At 41.0% G+C, this 17,245-nt stretch overlaps 1 protein-coding gene across 22 annotated transcripts in view; it reads right to left on the bottom strand.

The window, feature by feature from the left end:
* The window catches only part of MACF1 (microtubule actin crosslinking factor 1), a 325,507-nt gene that overhangs the window by 206,738 nt on the left and 101,524 nt on the right, over positions 1-17,245 (bottom strand). Inside the window, exon 1 of one of the 22 annotated variants that reach the window (XM_045859469.1) lies at positions 16,334-16,460. The exons of the other annotated variants lie outside the window; for them this stretch is intronic. Coding sequence (XP_045715425.1) covers positions 16,334-16,442 — 109 coding nt within the window. The 5' untranslated portion in view covers positions 16,443-16,460. Of the gene's footprint in view, positions 1-16,333; positions 16,461-17,245 lie in introns of those variants that run through there. 22 annotated transcript variants of the gene reach the window in all.

Here is a 17,245-nt window from a genome sequence, read left to right as displayed (position 1 = left end):
AACAGCCCTGACTCAGTGGACTGAGTGCCAGGCTGCAAACCAAAGGGCTGCTGGTTTGATTCCCAGTTAGGGCACATGCCTGGGTAGTGGGTCAGGTCCCAAGGTGGGGGAAGTGCGAGAGGCAACCACACATTGATGTTTCTCTCCCTCTCTTTCTCCTTCCTTTCCCCTCTCTCTAAAAATAAATAAATAAATAAATAAATTCTTTAAAAAGAGAGAGAAAAACCATTCTTAGAAATGAAAGATCTTGTAACTTCAGATACAGATGAAACTTAAAAGATAATGAGATTATGAACAATTTCCTCCCCTTCACTGACTACTCTTCAGCATTGAACTATTACCTACTCTAGGAGATTTTCCCATCCTTTGCATACACTAGTTTAGGTGAGCTTGTCTATCTGTCCTATTCTATTAGGAGTAATTAGAGAATAGACCCAGGGTTGGAATGAATGCCCACATTTGAGACACAAAGTTCTGTGTTCTGATCCAACATAGCCTACAACACTGTCCCAGTGCATTATGTATTATTTAAAAAGCAAATGAGAAAGCAGACTTTGCTTGTTTCCCTGAAGGGCAGAGAAAAATCACAAATGGTTCAAGAACCTCAAGAAGCACCAACCACCTGGAAATCTAAACACTATATACCTGAGCTGACAGAAAAGAGAAAGAGAGTCAGACTATTCTGACTCTCTTGACCTCATGGAGTTTACAATCTAGTGACAGAGACCAACATGTAAATAATTAACAAAAACACCAAGCAAATAACACACCAAACAAATAACAAGCTGCATCAAATCATGTTGATAAACACAGCTGATTAATTCTGACAGAGGAGTAGAAGAACTCATGAAAGGCATGGTGTTTAAACTAAACCTTGGATAACAAATAGGATTTTGGCAGTCCCAAAAGGGGTTGGGCAATTCCAAACTAAAGAAATAGCATGAGCAGGGATTTAAAGATAAAGAGGTACACAGGAAGTGTTTTAGGAAATGGTGTAGCTAAGCACAGTGTACACTTAGCAATGTAATGAGAAAGAAAGCTAACAAAGCTACTTGAGGTCATATCACTCCAGAAAGCTAGAAGAGTATGCATTTAATTCAGCAGATAAAAGGATAGATACCACTGAAATTTTCTGAACCAAAGGGTGTTTTAGAAAGATTAATCTGGCACTGGACTAAAGGCCGTATTGCAGCATAAAGATACTAAGAAGTAGAACTAGTTAGGGGTCTCCTGTGACAAACAAGAAATAAATCTAAGACCTTGAAGTAGGGCATAGGCAGTAGGAATGTAAAGAGGACAGGTAGATCTGCATGACAATGTAGGGGCAGAAACAACAGCCCTTAACTATCAATTAGATAGGTATGTTCAGCAAAAGGATAATTTCTAGAACAACTAAGAGGGAGGAGTTGTACCAGGAGATAAGGAAAATAGGAGGCACAGATTGAATAAGGAGTAGGTTAGATAAAGCAGAAGAAAAACAATGAGGTTTTAGGACCTTCTTGCAGATAGCTGAAACCTTAGGTAGAGTTCAGAAGAGCAGTCAGAATTGAAGGTACATATCCGAGGCTAACAGTTAACAGCTGAGGCTGTCGAAAATAGAGCAGATGGCCTATTTCAATAAGTCTTCCTAAATTACCACTTTGCCCCTATCACCTCTCTATTCAAAAAATCCTTTCATGTCTTCTAGAAGACCAGAGGGGCAAGTCCAGCTCCTTAGTTTCCATAGCCCGTTACAACCCTATGAAATTCAATTCCACTTTTTATTCACTATGTGTTAGGTGGTTGGAGGAAATAAAGGTAAGACATGGCCTCAGACCTGAAAAAATGTACAACCTATCTACTCTCACAATTTTATCTTTAGACTCTCCCCTGCATGAATCAACTAGGATCTTTCTGATCTCATTGTTTCCAAACTTAACTTTCACATTCGTGCTTTTGTCTACCCTTTCCTCTGCTGGAATATATATCTATCCTCCCTGGCTCATCTACCATATTTTTAGGAGTATAAGATGCACCGGACCTTAAGATGCACCTAGGTTTTAGAGGAGGAAAATAGGGGAAAAAATTTTTGAAGCAAAAAAATGTGGTAAAATATTTAATAACCTGTCACCCCACTCCACTGCTGCCACCCCCCCACAGTGAGCCAGGTAAGCTACATTCGGACTGTAAAACACACCCCCATTTTCCTCCCAAATTTGGGGGGAAGGTGCATCTTACAGTCCAAAAAGTACAGTAATTTAGAGCCTCCTTACCAGGTCCACTGAAGCCCCACTTCTTCCTTAACACCTTTCTGGCCATGCTAGCATGTCTGGATGCCTGCAGACACCTGTGTTTATTCAAGTTACTAGACACCCAACACATGAAAGTTATTGTTAGATAGCTCTATACGTAAACCCCATTTATCTCTCTGAACTTTTAGCTCTTTGGAGTCAAGAACCATGTTTTAAATTTCATTAAGTATCCAACATTTAGGATAACAGTAGGCACTCAAAGAATACTCATTCATTTAACAAATATACTGACAGCCCATTATCTGCCAAGGTTATATCTACTGGGACACTGTCAAAGGGTATTTTCAAAGCCAGACTAATAAATATTCTCAAATAATAATTAAAAGACTGCTTTCCAGCAGGGAGCAGGGATTTCCACTCGGATATCCCTTCTGCAGTTACAGCTTTCCTAAGTTCTTGCCACATGTGGACCCAGGAGCTTCCTGCCAGTCATGTGAGCCCAGAGAAAATAGGATGAATTGGAGATCAAACAAATTGCCTCACCAATCATGTACAATGGCACCATCATTATAAATGATTTCTTCCTCAGAAGTACATAAGCCAACTTTAGGAGGTAAGACTGCCCTAGATATATATTGTGTTTACTCTGTGTCAGGAACTACACAAAGCCTATCTCATTTAGCATTTGACTTAATCCTCACAATTATCAAGTATACATCATTTATCTTTGTTTTATAGTTCAAATTGAAGCTCAGAAAGGCTTCTTAATAATTTGTCCAAAGTCACACATAAGTGGCAGAATTGAGATTCAAATTTCAGTCTGTCATGGACTTTCAACTACAATATTACTGCCACCATGAAATTATTGGAAGACAACATAATATAATCCTATATAAAGAAAGGAAGAGGAGCCCTGGCTGGTGTGGCTCAATGGACTGAGCACCGGCCTGAGAACCGTAGCGTAGAGGGTTTGATTCCCAGTCAGGGCACATACCTGACTTGAGGGCCAGGTCCCCAATAGGGGGTGTGTGAGAGGCAATCACACATTGATCTTTCTCTCCCTCTCTTTCTCCCCCACTTCCTCTCTGTCTAAAAAATAAAATAAATAGAATCCTTAAAAAATACTTTTAAAAAATAAAGAAGGGAAGAGGAGAGGTGCAAGCTATAACTATAATACGAATTTGTTAAAGGCATCTATAACCAAGGGCTGCTGCAGATTTAGAATGTCTGAATGAGAATTGAGACCTGGGAATTTGGGGGAGTGATAAATCAAGAAACTTCAATGCAAAATTAAAATCTGATGTTCTTTCTTAGGAAAACCTGAACTTTATTAGTGGTAATTATTTGTACTATTAAGAATTAGAGTATAGGACATAAGTTAAAAAAAATACCAGGAGTAAGCATGGTGGCAAAAGAAAAGAACCACAGAGGTGGAGGGACCATATAAGAGAAGGAAAGAGGGAGAAAAGCTCAATAGTTTCTGGAGTATTTATTAGAGTACCATATTCAGGAAAACTAAGTACTCCACAGATACAAAGACATAAAGAAATTTAATGTCTTTATGTCTTAATGTCTTTATGTCTTAATGTCTTAATACCCTGGCTGGCATAGCTCAGTGGATTGAGTGCAGGCTGTGAACCAGAGTGTCGCAGGTTCGATTCCCAGTCAGGGTACATGCCTGGGTTGCAGGCCATGACCCCCAGCAACCGCACATTGACGTTTCTCTCTCTCTCTCTATTTCCCTCCCTTCTCTCTCTAAAAATAAATAAATAAAATCTTTTAAAAAATTTAATGATCCTCAAGAAATCATGTTCAAGGTGAAGAAACTGAAGTCAAGAGAGATATAAGAACACAGACAAGGTCATGGGGGCAGAATCAAGTCTATAATTTGGGTTTCCTTCCCTCTGGTTCTTACCTTATAGGATACTCATCTCCCCACCTTGAGTCTAAGGTTCTACTATAAAATGAACAGTTCGGACTAGGTCAATGGTTCCCAAATACCAGTTTGTGAACCAGTCATATCAAAATCACAAGGGAAGCTTCGCACTGGGCCAAGTGCTTTAATATCCTATAACCCTTATAATGACTTTATGAGTTAGGGCCTATTTTAATCTCCTTTCAACAAATGGGGAAAGCAAGGCACAGAGACATTAAGCAATTTTCCCAGTTCCTATATGTTAAGTAGTAGAGCTGGGGCAACGCACAGATGATTGAAGCCAAAGTCCATTTTCTTAGCCATCGGATTCTACCAGGAGATTAAATGAGTAGGGTAAGCTGCAGGTATGTTTTCACCCTGAAACTTTCAATACAGATTCTAGACTTCTTTACACTTCTCTGCTGATTACAGAAAAGGGGCCCTTTTACCTCCAAGCATTTTCAGATGCAGAAGATGCTAGGCTACATGGCAATAACTGAATAAAGTTTTCCCTCTTGTGTCTCAAGCATTATTACAGTACCTGTTTTTTTCCTCAAGAAGCACTTAAATATTTGGCAGTACTGGTCTAACAGAAGACAGGATCAGAACCCTCGCTCTGCTACTCCCCTTCTGAGACTTCTTCTGAGGTTCCAGCGATTTCAATTTTAGGGAAAATCTGGCTATTTGGGTCACAATTTGTTCCTGCTTTGGAGATGCAGAGTATAAAATCAAAAGATATTTGATTATCATCCATCCAGGAGTTCTCAAACTTATATTTCACAAACCAGTAAGTATTCAAAATAAATTAGAAAACCTAACATAAAGTTCTCAACTTTTTCTTTTGCTAAATTAAGATATCTGAAAAACTACCAGCCCTGCCTGGTGTAGCTCAGTGGATTGAGTGCTGGCCTTCAAACCGAAGGGTCACCAGTTCAATTCCCAGTCAGGGCACATGCTTGGGTTGCAGACCAGGTCATCAGTAGCGGGCATGTGAAAGGCAACCACACACTGATGTTTCTCTCCCTTTCTCCCTTCCTTCTCCTCTCTCTAAAATAGATAAAATCTTTAAAAATAAATAAAAACAAAAAACCACCATCTAACAACATTTTCATTTTGATATCAAAAAAGTAGGAAGGACAATTTCAAAATAAAGGACAGTTCTTTAAATAAGTTAAACCTTATGAAAAGCACACTGCATTTTCCTTATCTTTTTATTTTACCCAGAATTGATGACTTAATGTTTCACCAATATGTACATCCTACAGCTGGAAGCCAAGAAAACCTGTGGCCAAAAAGGTTAGGCCACTTGCTCAAGATCACAAAACATATCTAAATGAACTCTTCTCCTTTATCAAGAGAGATCTAAGCCACAGCAAACAAGACCACCTTCAAGTCTTTCCCCTCCTCTTTGCTGGCAGAAAAGAATAAGTGTCAGAGAATTAGTAATGGACTCCAAAGAGGAAACCTACGTCATGACTCCTCCCTTATCACCCCCCCCTCCATCACCCATGTCTGCTCAGAGGTGGACTCCGTAACCAACCAACTTCTGCTAAAAATACACCCTGCACTTTCAGAACTAGGCAACTTAAACTTAAAAGTGGTTTCCTGATACCAGCAGAAGCATTAGCATGAATTCAGTCACTATAAAAAAGTCCCACACTCAAAGTTTAGGCTCTTAACTGCCAGTCACTACAAGCTTAAGAAGTTCCCCAGGAAGTAGGGCACCTCAGTCTATTCCACGGCACACTTTAACATGCCCAAAGGTTGTAATGCCTACCAGGCTTCAAAGCCCATGCAATCCTATGAGTCAATGAGAGCAAGGGCTATTTAGGATTAATAGGGCCAGGAAAAGAAAAAAACTTCACATACTAACCCATACAGCACATGCGACAAACCAGGTGGGCGTTGAACTTGTGCTCATCTTGGTAACTGGGCCACATGGCACCCCTGTGTCTGCTGACCTCACCTAAAAGGAGGATGTCCCAAAGAACGTCCAGCTAGTTGCCTGTGCCCCCTCTGCAGCTCCTCAAAACAGGCTTCAAAGTGAACAGAAGACAAGCAGCCAAAAAGCTGTTTGATGAACATAGAGAGACAGCAGAAGTACAGAGAAGTGGCTCCACCCTCCACTTCCTACTGACCTCCTCCCCGCCTTGAGGTCAGAGAGGAAGCTCCTCCCTAGGGCATTTCCCAAAAACTGGGTCCAGGTCTTCAGGCAAATAGCATACTATTCAAAAGCAGCACCAGCTCAGTGTTTTCAGATCAGCAGCAGGGGTGGCAGCTTCATGTGTAAAAGCACAGCCAAGTTATTTAGTGAGTAAACCTCAGCAGGCAGAAGTCAGTCTTTGGTTTACCCTTGGTTTGCAGAGCAGAAGCAGCTTGTGACCTGGTGAAACTTAAGACAATTGCAGGAGAGCTGGTGAAGTAGAATGGCTTACTGCCAAGTCAGAAACAGTGCATCCATTGCCCAACAACCGTTCCTTGGGCTTGCCTCTTCTCAGGCAGAAGTACATATAGAGTGTTAACCAACTGACAAGGTCCCACAGTGGGAGAGACCCTAGTGGAGCCAGCCCATACACTGTCTGTTGCCAATAGCTTCCTGCATTCCAAGGGAGCTTCAGTTCCCCACATTTACAGCTGCCCAAAGGGAAGAGTCACCATCTCTCCCCAATGATTCCACCTTCTTTACAGAGTTGCCCAGCCCCAGCCAGCCTCTCAAGTAGATTACAAAGCAGATTTCATCAACTTCAAAAATACTGTTTGCTTGGTGCTCCATTCCTTCCCCTCATCCAACCAGGAATGTCATCCCAAAGTCCTCTTCCTCTTCCCAGACCATCCCACTTTGCCTTAGAAATCAGCACACTTAACTCAGCTGTGCCAGAAATCCCTTCATCCATCAGTGGAAGGCAGCTTGCTTGTTTTCTGAGTCTTGGCTAATTGTACCAGACACTGGAATGCTGAAGAAACACAATGAGGCCTTTTTCATTCAGATGGCCCCGCCCATCTATTGCTTCTCAATTTTGACCCAACCAGGGGACAGAAAAGTCGAGCCTCTGTCCAAGTCAGGACAGATTCCCCACTCCTGGCCCCACACCACTCAGAAAGGCCCCACTACAGATAAGGGCCTAATCATTGGCCCTCTGCTCCAGCTCCCTAAATAGAATGGCTTCTACAGGCTAATGCTACTTCCAATCCTGTTCCTGAAGGCAGGGAGGGAGGGGCAGCACCCAGGAAAGCCAGTTTCTAGAGATTAGCCTGAAAGATGGCAGGTGAAAAAAAGTAAACAGGAGCTTGCCTAGCAGGCCATTCAGTTTAAACAAGCCCTGTGACCAGCTTCTGTCCCCTGACAGCGTCCCTTATTCCCTCCTGGGCATCCCTCCCACCTACAAACTACTAATAATCCTGTTACTACTTACTAATAACGGGACTCACAGCTGACTTTATCCTTCTCCTTGACTAAGCTCCCAGTCACCCCGATAACCTGTGACAACTCTACTCAATTTGTTCCTCTTAATAGATTCTTCTTAGTCAGCCATGGAGAGGAAGGGTCCTCCTAGAATCTGCATTGTCCTAGGAAAACAAATGCATAAGAAATACGGAAGAAAGAATAGGAAGGAAATAAACATTTCCTTATCCAAATTTAGTTAACCCTTTCCTCTATCAGACTGAAATTCCTCGCATGCAGGGACTGTCTTTTGTCTTTATATCCCAGGCTCTTACACATTTATAAGGCACTCAATAACCTAAGATAAAATTAACTGAGTATCTACTGTAAGTTCACAGGTAATGTGCTAAAAATTAAAAGATTTTATTTATTTATTTTTGGGGGGGAAGGGAGGGAGAAAGAGAGGGAGAGAAACATCAATGTGTGGTTGCCTCTCACATGGCTTGCACTGAGGGCCTGGCCTGCAACCCAGGCTAGTTTGATTTCCTGACTGGGAATCAAACTAGCGACCCTTTGGTTTGCAGCCCATGCTCAATCCACTGAGCTATACCAGCCAGGGCTTAACATGCTAAAAACTTTAAACATCACTTCATTTAATCCCAACTGCAATTCTCTACCAAAAATATTACCATTTCCATTTTAGAGATAAAAATACTAAGACTTAAAAAGGTTGAATAACTTGACCAAGATTTCATATCCTCTATCCAGCTCCAAAGCTATGTCTCCTGTTATACCCTGCTGTTTCTGAGAGGGACCTAAACCAGAATAACTAAACAGGCTATGTTATGTAAGAAGGTGAAATATTCCTGGGAAGGTTAAGAAATAAAAATACTTGACTATGGCCAACTAGAGATTTAGGGCATGTTCCAAACAAACATGTGGGGCAAATTCTAGAAATAGTAATTTCAGTCTCCAAAAATCAAAATAATCATTACTGGGTAAGGTTTGAGGAAGATGAACCAAAGCCTGCATTCTCCTCACTTCCCTGGCATCCAAGCAGAACTGTTTCACCTGAAGATACTACAAATGAAAGAAAAGTAGGGGGCAGTGTTGGGAACAAGGTCAATCTAGCTGCCAGGAGACAGGCCTTCCCTTCAGATTCCCAGGAGGTCTTAAGAATCAAAGAGGAAATTGTTGCTGACAACAGAGAGACGACTTTGATTAAGACAATCAGCCAAGCTCTAAATTACCCAGAGGAGACCAACCTGTATAGTGATTATCCAAGCCATTCCCCTCTGTTTTTATCCAACTTTTAGTCATTTCATAGTTCACTAGATGTCCAGGGATGTTAGAAAAGGCTACATGTAGATCTTTAAAATGTTGACTGGAAGGAGGAGGTGCAAACCAGTATTTCCACATGTATCTGAGAAGTGCCCTGACCGGGTAGCTCGCCCCATACACCAAAAGGTCATGGGTTTGATTCTTGATCACAGCACATACCTAGGTTGCAGATCTGATCCCTGGTCAGGGGTACAAATACGTATGGGAAGCAACTGATCCATGTTTTTCTGTCTCCCCCCCCTACCCCATTTTCTTTCTCTCCCTTTCCTCCTTCACTCACTTTCTCTTCCTCTCTCTCTCTAAAATCAATAAAAAACATATCCTTGGGTAAGGATTAAAAACAAATTTTTTTAAGTTATCTGAGAATTTATAGCTACTGGCTTTCTTACAATAGCACAGAAAATTAAAGTTATATATTTATTTCCTAAAATGCCAAAGTCACTCATTATTTAAGGATATTAAAGCTGATATAGAAATCTGTCCTTCTAATATGTAACACAATGAATGATTCATAATATATCACTAATATTTTTATATATTCCCACATTGGTTTCTAGTACCTTTCTTATTTCCCAATTGTCAAAATGAGCATTTATATTTTCTCCCAGCAGCCCACAAGAGAAATACTGTCTTCAGTGATGTCTTTAGTTTTAAAAAATTATAACAATGATAGTAAACAATAAATAGTCCTTACCATGTACAGAATGTGTTCTAAGAAATAACTCAAAAAAACCATGCATTATTTTTAACTTCATTTTACAGATAAGAAAACAAAGGACCAAACATATTAATGTTACTCTGTGAGTAAAGGCAAGAGCTACAATGAACACACAGGCAGTTTGACCCCAGACTTGCAGCCTGCTCAGCCACGATTCCATTCCTCATCCAAGTGTAGGAGGGTGCAGCCAGGGGGTCCCCAAAAGAAGGATTTGTAATGGGGTTCAGAACTCAAGGTGTCCAGGAAATATTCGAAAGATATATAGGATGTCCTCACCCTCCACCACAGGTGTGGGTTGGGGGAAGGGACACATGGAGCAGGGCCATTCAGAGCTGTTTTGCATAGCAACTAACCTTTGCAGCTAACCTCTGGCATGGCCATTTAACATATCCATAACCTTTAACTGGTTGCATTTAACATAGATATGTTAAATAGCTGTGGCCATGCTCTGAGCCAGGGGAATGGAAGTGACTTCCACCCAAGATGTAACAGAGGGGCAACTCCCCCTGGTTACAGCACCTGCGTGAGAGCTTGGAGATGATTGGATCCACAACATGGGGCCACCCCTGCGCAGACTCATGGATGGCAGCCCAGTAAAGCTGGAAGGATATTTAAATCCAGACTCGGCAGCCATTGGAGGGAGAACCATGCGGTTTTGGCTGAGTGGAGACTCCTGCAGCCATATAAGGAGGGGAGCCACGCGGCTGTGGCAGTGGAGAGAGAACCACACACCTACAGCCATGTAAGGAGAACCACACACTTTTGGCACAGGAGGACCCCCCCACCCCCACCCTGCAGCCATGAGAAGAATCACCATGCAGCTTTAGCAAAGAATCACCACGCGGCTTTAGCTGGAGATCCTGGCAACACAGCTGATGGTTCTGGGAACTGAGGAAGGCCTACCAGCCAAGCACAGATTACTGGGAAGAACCGGGAGCTGCCTGAGCCATGGACTTCTATTTCTTTCCCTGGGGTACCCTGAGGTACCCCAGATTGGGCAAAGGGAGGAAGGACTGTGTGTGTTTGTGGGTGTTTTAAGGGACTTTGGGATTTTGATGAAGACATTAAGTCATTACTTTTAGCCTGTATAACTTGAATAAATAATTCCTTTCCTTTTCACCAATCTCTAACATGGAGAGCTATAATTCTCTGGTGAAGGGAAAGGTGAACCTAGTACAGGGAGACCCCGGGAGAAGGAGTGGTAGCTTTAAAGTAATACAACTACTTGTACACACTCAGTAAAAGCCCACCAAAACTAGCCAGGAAGGATCCGCCCTATAAGAATAAAGTCCCTCCAGCCCATGAGGTCAATCTCTGGTTGGAGTTGGCCTGCTCCCATGTTCTCTGCTATAAACTCTGGGTGTTCAGTTCAATTCTTTGTCCCGATCACTAAGAACCTGGTTAACTGTGCCCACCTGTGACACAAGTGTGAGCTAGATGGTCACACTGTCAGAACCACAGAAAATTAGAGAACTTCTTTCTTCTCTCACAGGTTGGAAATTTGAAGTCCAAAGGAACTAAGTGACCTGTCTAACATCATATAGTAAGCAAAAGAGCCAGGACTTGGAACCCAGATCTTCTGACTCCAAGTTCAATGGTCTTTCTACCACACCGTACAAATCTGTGCAAGGGGCGGGGGGGCGGGGGGGGATAGGGAAAGATTTCATCTTAATTAAAACACCTAATGCTTTAGTTATTTAAGCAAAGATATATTTCAATATGATCAACTACTTAACTATTTATTGAATGCCTATTATACACTAACAAATTTTTAGATAATACAAATGGAAGATGCACAGAGGATAAGTGGAATCAAAGTTTAAAGAAATCTCAAAAAACTGCACCAAATCTCACAGGACAAAATTTAACTACAATACCTATAATTCTTATGCTGAAGTTCAAGAAATCCAAAGGCACAACAGTCTCTGGAGGAGAGACAACAATAATCATGTACAGAATATGGCCATTTTATAACTGATCTTAAGTTTAATATGACTCTATAGTGTGGTGGAGATGCTTTAAAAAGAGAAACCCCTTCAGAGATTGGATTGTCCAACCTTTTTGTTTTACAGATAAAGAAAACAAGACCCTAGAGAGGAAAAATTTTTTCCTTTTGCCAAGACAAAAATGCAAATGTTCTTCTCAAGTAACTATACAGCTCCTCTCCTGTTTACATTACCACAATGTGAGGCATTAATAAAGCAAAACACAGAGCAACTCTGTGTCCTTCCATTAACGTATAATGAGCACCCAACATCAGGCTAAGCCATGCCCTATAAATACACAAATGAATAGGACACGGTTAAATTGCTATAGCTTATGTCTAATGCTATCTTAATTTCTTTATTTATTAGTTCAGGTAACATTTACTGACACCTGTTTTGGCTCAGACACTTGAGAAACTGAGATGAGGAAGAATCTCTGTTCTTAAAGATCTTACCGTCTAACAGAATCTAATTAATGGAGAGAGACAAGCTAGAGGAGAAAACTACTGATTTAAAGAAGTACAACAGTGCTGCTAGAGCACAGAAGAGGAAATCTTATTTCAGTCAAGGAAGGCTTTCCAGAGGTGATAAGCACTTACCTGAAGGACAGATATCAAGGTAGTGCAGTTGAAAAGAGGGCACAGGCATTTCAGGTAGAGATGTACAAGTGTTTTAAAAGATGCTGGAGTACTAGGTGTTTATAAGGTCAAAACAGGAAATGAAACTAGTAAAACAGGCAGGGGGCAGATCATCATGAAAACCCTTTTATGTCCTGCTGTAGAGTTTGAACTTTCCTTCTAAAAGCAGAGGGAGGCACAGATGGGTTTTTAAGCAGGAGAGTGACACAGACAGCTCTGTATCTTAGAAAGCTCACTCCGGCTACAGATTAGGAGTGGTTGTTGGGGATGGGGTGAGAAAGAATGGGGAGAAAGATTATTTCAACTACTAGAGGGAAAAAATAAAGACAAACTAAAACAGGAGGAAGTTTGGGAAATGAGAATAATGTATGTGAATGCAAGTGTGGATAGAGTGTATTGAAAACTATAATTCTAAAGACTAGATGCTAAGCTCTTTCTTATAGGTATTACATGGCTTCAGTACAAACTATGTTATCCTGTATCTTGCTTCCATTTGCAGAAGAGATGGTGACTTGGGAACATAGTTGTAAAAGCCATGTACTTATATGACCAGATCTCACCAGTGGACCCCATAACATCTAGAGGGGGGAAAAGCTAAGGAAAAATCAGTGATTTCTCCCCCCATGTTTTTGCTGCGCTCCCTTTACCTGTCTACACACACACACAGAGCAGCCACATTTTCAAAGCAAAAACAAATTTAACTGAAGGGAATACTAGAAAGATAAGAAATTAGGAAATCAATACATAGTAATGAAAAGGAAAGTCGCTAGGCTGGAGAAGATAGCCTTCAAATACAAGCAAGCCTAACACCTAGGAGAGTAGACTGATACTTGCTAGGCCAAATTTGCATAATGGACGTAACAAAAAGGCAAGTTTCAGCTTAAAAATGAACTCTCCAGTTACCAACACAATGAATAGTCCAAAGAATGTATGTTCAACAATCACAGACTTTCAAGCAAAGGAAGCATGACTTCTGACAAGGATAAAACTAAGTAAGAGGCTAGACTAGTTAAGTCCCTTCCACCTTTAACAGCAAAACAGAAGATGTTACCCCCCTTAAGGATGGAAGAAAACAAGAAATCTATGCAAACAATGAGAATTTACCAGAACACAGTATCTTAGAATTACAGTGCTGAAAGGAACCTCAGAAGCTATCCGCATAGTGGTTTTCAACTCTGACAAGAGAACCCTTTGTCAAACAAATCTTAAATGGAACTCAACATATAAAGAACACAGAAATACAGTATTTAATAGCATAAATCATTTTTAGAGGTTCAAAATATATGTGTTCAAATATATGTGTTATATATGTGTAACATATATGTTACTTATGTTAAAACCAAATAATATCAGGTAATTTTTTTTGAAATTAGAGACTAATTATAGTCATATCAACCTCAGCATCCAATTTATTTCTATGTTGTGTTTTATTGCAGAGAACTATCCTATTAAACTAATTTATACAGCCCTGGCTGGTGTGGCTCAGTGAATTGAACACCAGCCTGTGAACCAAATGGCTGCCAGTCAGGGTACATGCCTGGGTTGCTGGCCAGGTCCCCAGTAGGGAGCGCTCGAGAGGCAACCACACATTTATGTTTCTCTCCCTCTCTTTCTCCTTCCCTTCCCCTCTCCAAAAATAAATAAATAAAATCTTTAAAAAACTAAACTGATTTATACAAATAGAAACAAACAGTAATAGTTTTACAGTTTGCCTGGTAATCTCAGAATATTTCAAATAAACTGATAGACAAGCCTGAAAGAACAGCAGAAATATTTCCTTCAAAGTTAAATACCTTCAATATCTAAAAGCGATGTATACTTCTCTCTTTTTTAAGATTTTATTTATTTATTTTTTTAGAGAGGGAAGGAAGGGAGAAAGAGAGAGAGAGAGAAACATCAATGTGCAGTTGCTGGGGGCCATGGCCTGCAACCCAGGCATGTGCCCTGACTGGGAATTGAACCTGCGATGCTTTGGTTCGCAGCCTGTGCTCAATTCACTGAGCTACACCAGCCAGGGTGTATATTTCTTATCATATATAAATGTGAGTAGAAAAGTGAGACAGTAAGCACGAAAACCTTTAGTACACACTAGGCCAATATTACAAATGTTATCACTTAGATGTGGGTTACCCACTCACTATTATAGAAAGAGGACTTGATCCCATACAACTGAGCCTTGCCTAGAATTCAGGCACAGGATCTATGTTTAACAGTATGTTCTGCAAGAGTATATACACTTCCAATTAAATAAAAAACAGATTAGAAGAGACAATCTTCCCCTTTTTAATCAGGTGTACATTGTATAATCAGTATAAATATATACACAAAAATGATGGAGAAACTTTGTTCTGGTGATGTCCAAAGGAAAGTAGTACATTAGAATGTACATTTAAAAAAAAACATTACAAAATAAACTATGCCTTAAAATTGAAATTATAGTAAAATGGATGCAGAATCTCTTATGTACTTCTGTGGAAGCTTTGCTATCCATTGTCTCCAATTGATATACCACTGCTCTAATTTTACAGATAAACTGAACATAGTACATTCCCAATATAACTATTAGTTACTAGAATTAAAGCTGTATCATAGAAATAAAAAGCTTTTATAAAGTATTTTTCTTTTTATTTCAATGCATTTATGGCTATTTATGAATATTCCTAACACATAAAAAATAAAGCACTTAAAGATAGAACTATGACTCTTACATTCCACAGAAAATTCTCTATTGATGATAAACTTTAAAAATATTAATCAACATTAATGATTAGTGGTTTAGAAATGTCATTACCATTAATGCACAGGAAAAGGAAGCAGCAGCTTCCACCTGAATATGTCTTTTCTCATTACGTATGAAATACTATATAGGGCTGAATAACGCATGCCTGCCCTGCCTACTTCTTTCTTTCTAAGCCCAAATACAGGCTCACATTTCAGGAAGGCTCTTTGGGGGACCTTTGTAAACACACCACCACACAAGCAAACATATTTCTAAATGTTCCTCCTGTTTTTGCTGATACAGACAAGCTCTGAATATTTAGTCAAAAGCTTTTCTGGGACTTACTGGAAAGGACACTGGGGAATGACTGAATCTAATTCTAATTCTGTCAAGCATTCATGAACTTTTAATAGAAAGCCAAGTAATGTCATCAAATCTCCATCTTAACTTGTGAGAGACAAAGTAACAAGTATCTCAATACTTGGCTCGAAGGTAGTGAGCAGATCACAGTGACAGTGCTGAGGCACTGAGATCCAAGGATGTACTCCAGGAAAAGTTAGACTTTATCCCTCTGCAACTGTGGAGATTCAGAATCAGCTAAATGTGGGGCTGATCCTGGAACTGGGTGTTTAGAAGTTAAAGAAATATAATGTGAAGAATAACAATATAGGATGAAAGAGGGGTCTATTACCATTTGTAAAGTTATTTTTAATACCAGGGCCCAATTCTCCGGGGAAAAGAACAGTCAACTTCGTGGCACTGAACAGTGACTTGGATACACACAGAGTAAACTGTAGAGCCACCTGAGGGGAAAGGAACAGTTTCGATCATATCAGAGAGAACAGAAGCAGCCCCATGTTCCAAGATGCCCCCGCGGCAAGGGCACTACTCACCCAATTTTCTCACTGACCTTTCACTCCTGTCTTCTCTCACCCGAAAATATATCAAATCCAGATACTTCTCTAATCCTACAAATTTTCCCACATCTAAGCTTAAAGGAGAATGACAGTTACTGCATGTTTTTAGTTAAAAACAAAGACCCAAAAACTATTTTGAGATTGAAAAAGGAAGGAAAGGAGGGGCTTGATTCTCAGAGGAGACACAAGTCGGCATAGTTGCCACTTCCCTCAGCTTTGAGCCCAGACATCACCTCATCAAACCAGCACCCTCCCACCAGGCAGCTCAAAGAACAACAGGAAAGAGTCTGGGTCCCATACTGGTCCCAGGGCAATGCTGGGACCAGTTTTCTCATTGGGCACATACACACACACACTCAGGTCTGACAGCACTCCAGTTGAGAGGATGTACTGGCCCTTTAAGGAAAGCAAATGGGAAGACCTTCGTCATTTACCCCACCCTCAAAAGCCCCACAGCAGATTTAAAGAATAACTCAGTACCAGTTACCTGCTCTGCCTCTGGCACATCTCTTCCAGTAGAGAACACCAGCAATTCCAAGAACGTGAGTCAAAATAAAGATGGTTGGTGGCAAATAAGATGAATCTAAGAAAGGCATTTCCAGGCCCGTCCTTTCTCCTCCACTGAGTTAGCCACGAGCCCAGTGCAGGCTTCTGAATGCCTTTCTACTGAGGTTACTGCTGTCCTGTACTATCAGCACAGAGGCAGAAGCTGGCAGCTCGGGGTTGTCAGAAGCTTCCTGGTGGTTTCTCCTCCATCTCGCCTCTGACTTTTTCAGCAGGCAGTAGTTGACGGGGGACTAAAGCTGTACAGTGTATCTCAGACAAAGCCCAGGAAACAACTGGCAGAGGGGGAGGGGAAAGGGAAGGAGGAACCAGGAGAGTGAAAAGGAGAGCCTAAGCTAGTGTGGAGCTGACTCAAACTCTATCTCTGGCATCCTCTGCTCAGCTTAAACAAACAAACCTCAGACCCTTCAACAAGAAGGGAGGGTGTCAGAGGACGTCACACTCAACTTTCCATTCCCAGCCTGGATGGAATGTCAGACTTCAAGACGAAGCTAAAAGAAAAAAGTCACAGAGGCCCTAGGGAACCACTTTCAGGGAGAAGGCGAAGTACACAAGGATATATAAACATCCACAAGTGCCCTGGCACAGGCAGAGGGCAACCCTTCCACACCCACAGCCCAGGAGGAGGCAAGGGACCTGAACATGAGTGCAGAGAAGACCACATACAGAACAAGCTCCATGAGACAGACCTGACATCAAGGCGTGATAAAGATGAGCAAGAAGAACAAACATCACCTAATTTCTACGAGCTGTCCAAGGGGATATTAGGATACTCAATGATAGCAGAAAACAACACCTTCCACAAAACTGAGGCCTGCTTACAAATAAAATCTTG

Source organism: Phyllostomus hastatus, unplaced genomic scaffold (genome assembly GCF_019186645.2).
Source record: "Phyllostomus hastatus isolate PE091 unplaced genomic scaffold, TTU_PhHast_1.1 phas_scaffold_182, whole genome shotgun sequence".
NCBI lineage: Eukaryota > Metazoa > Chordata > Mammalia > Chiroptera > Phyllostomidae > Phyllostomus > Phyllostomus hastatus.
This window is presented reverse-complemented; position numbering and strand designations above follow the sequence as displayed.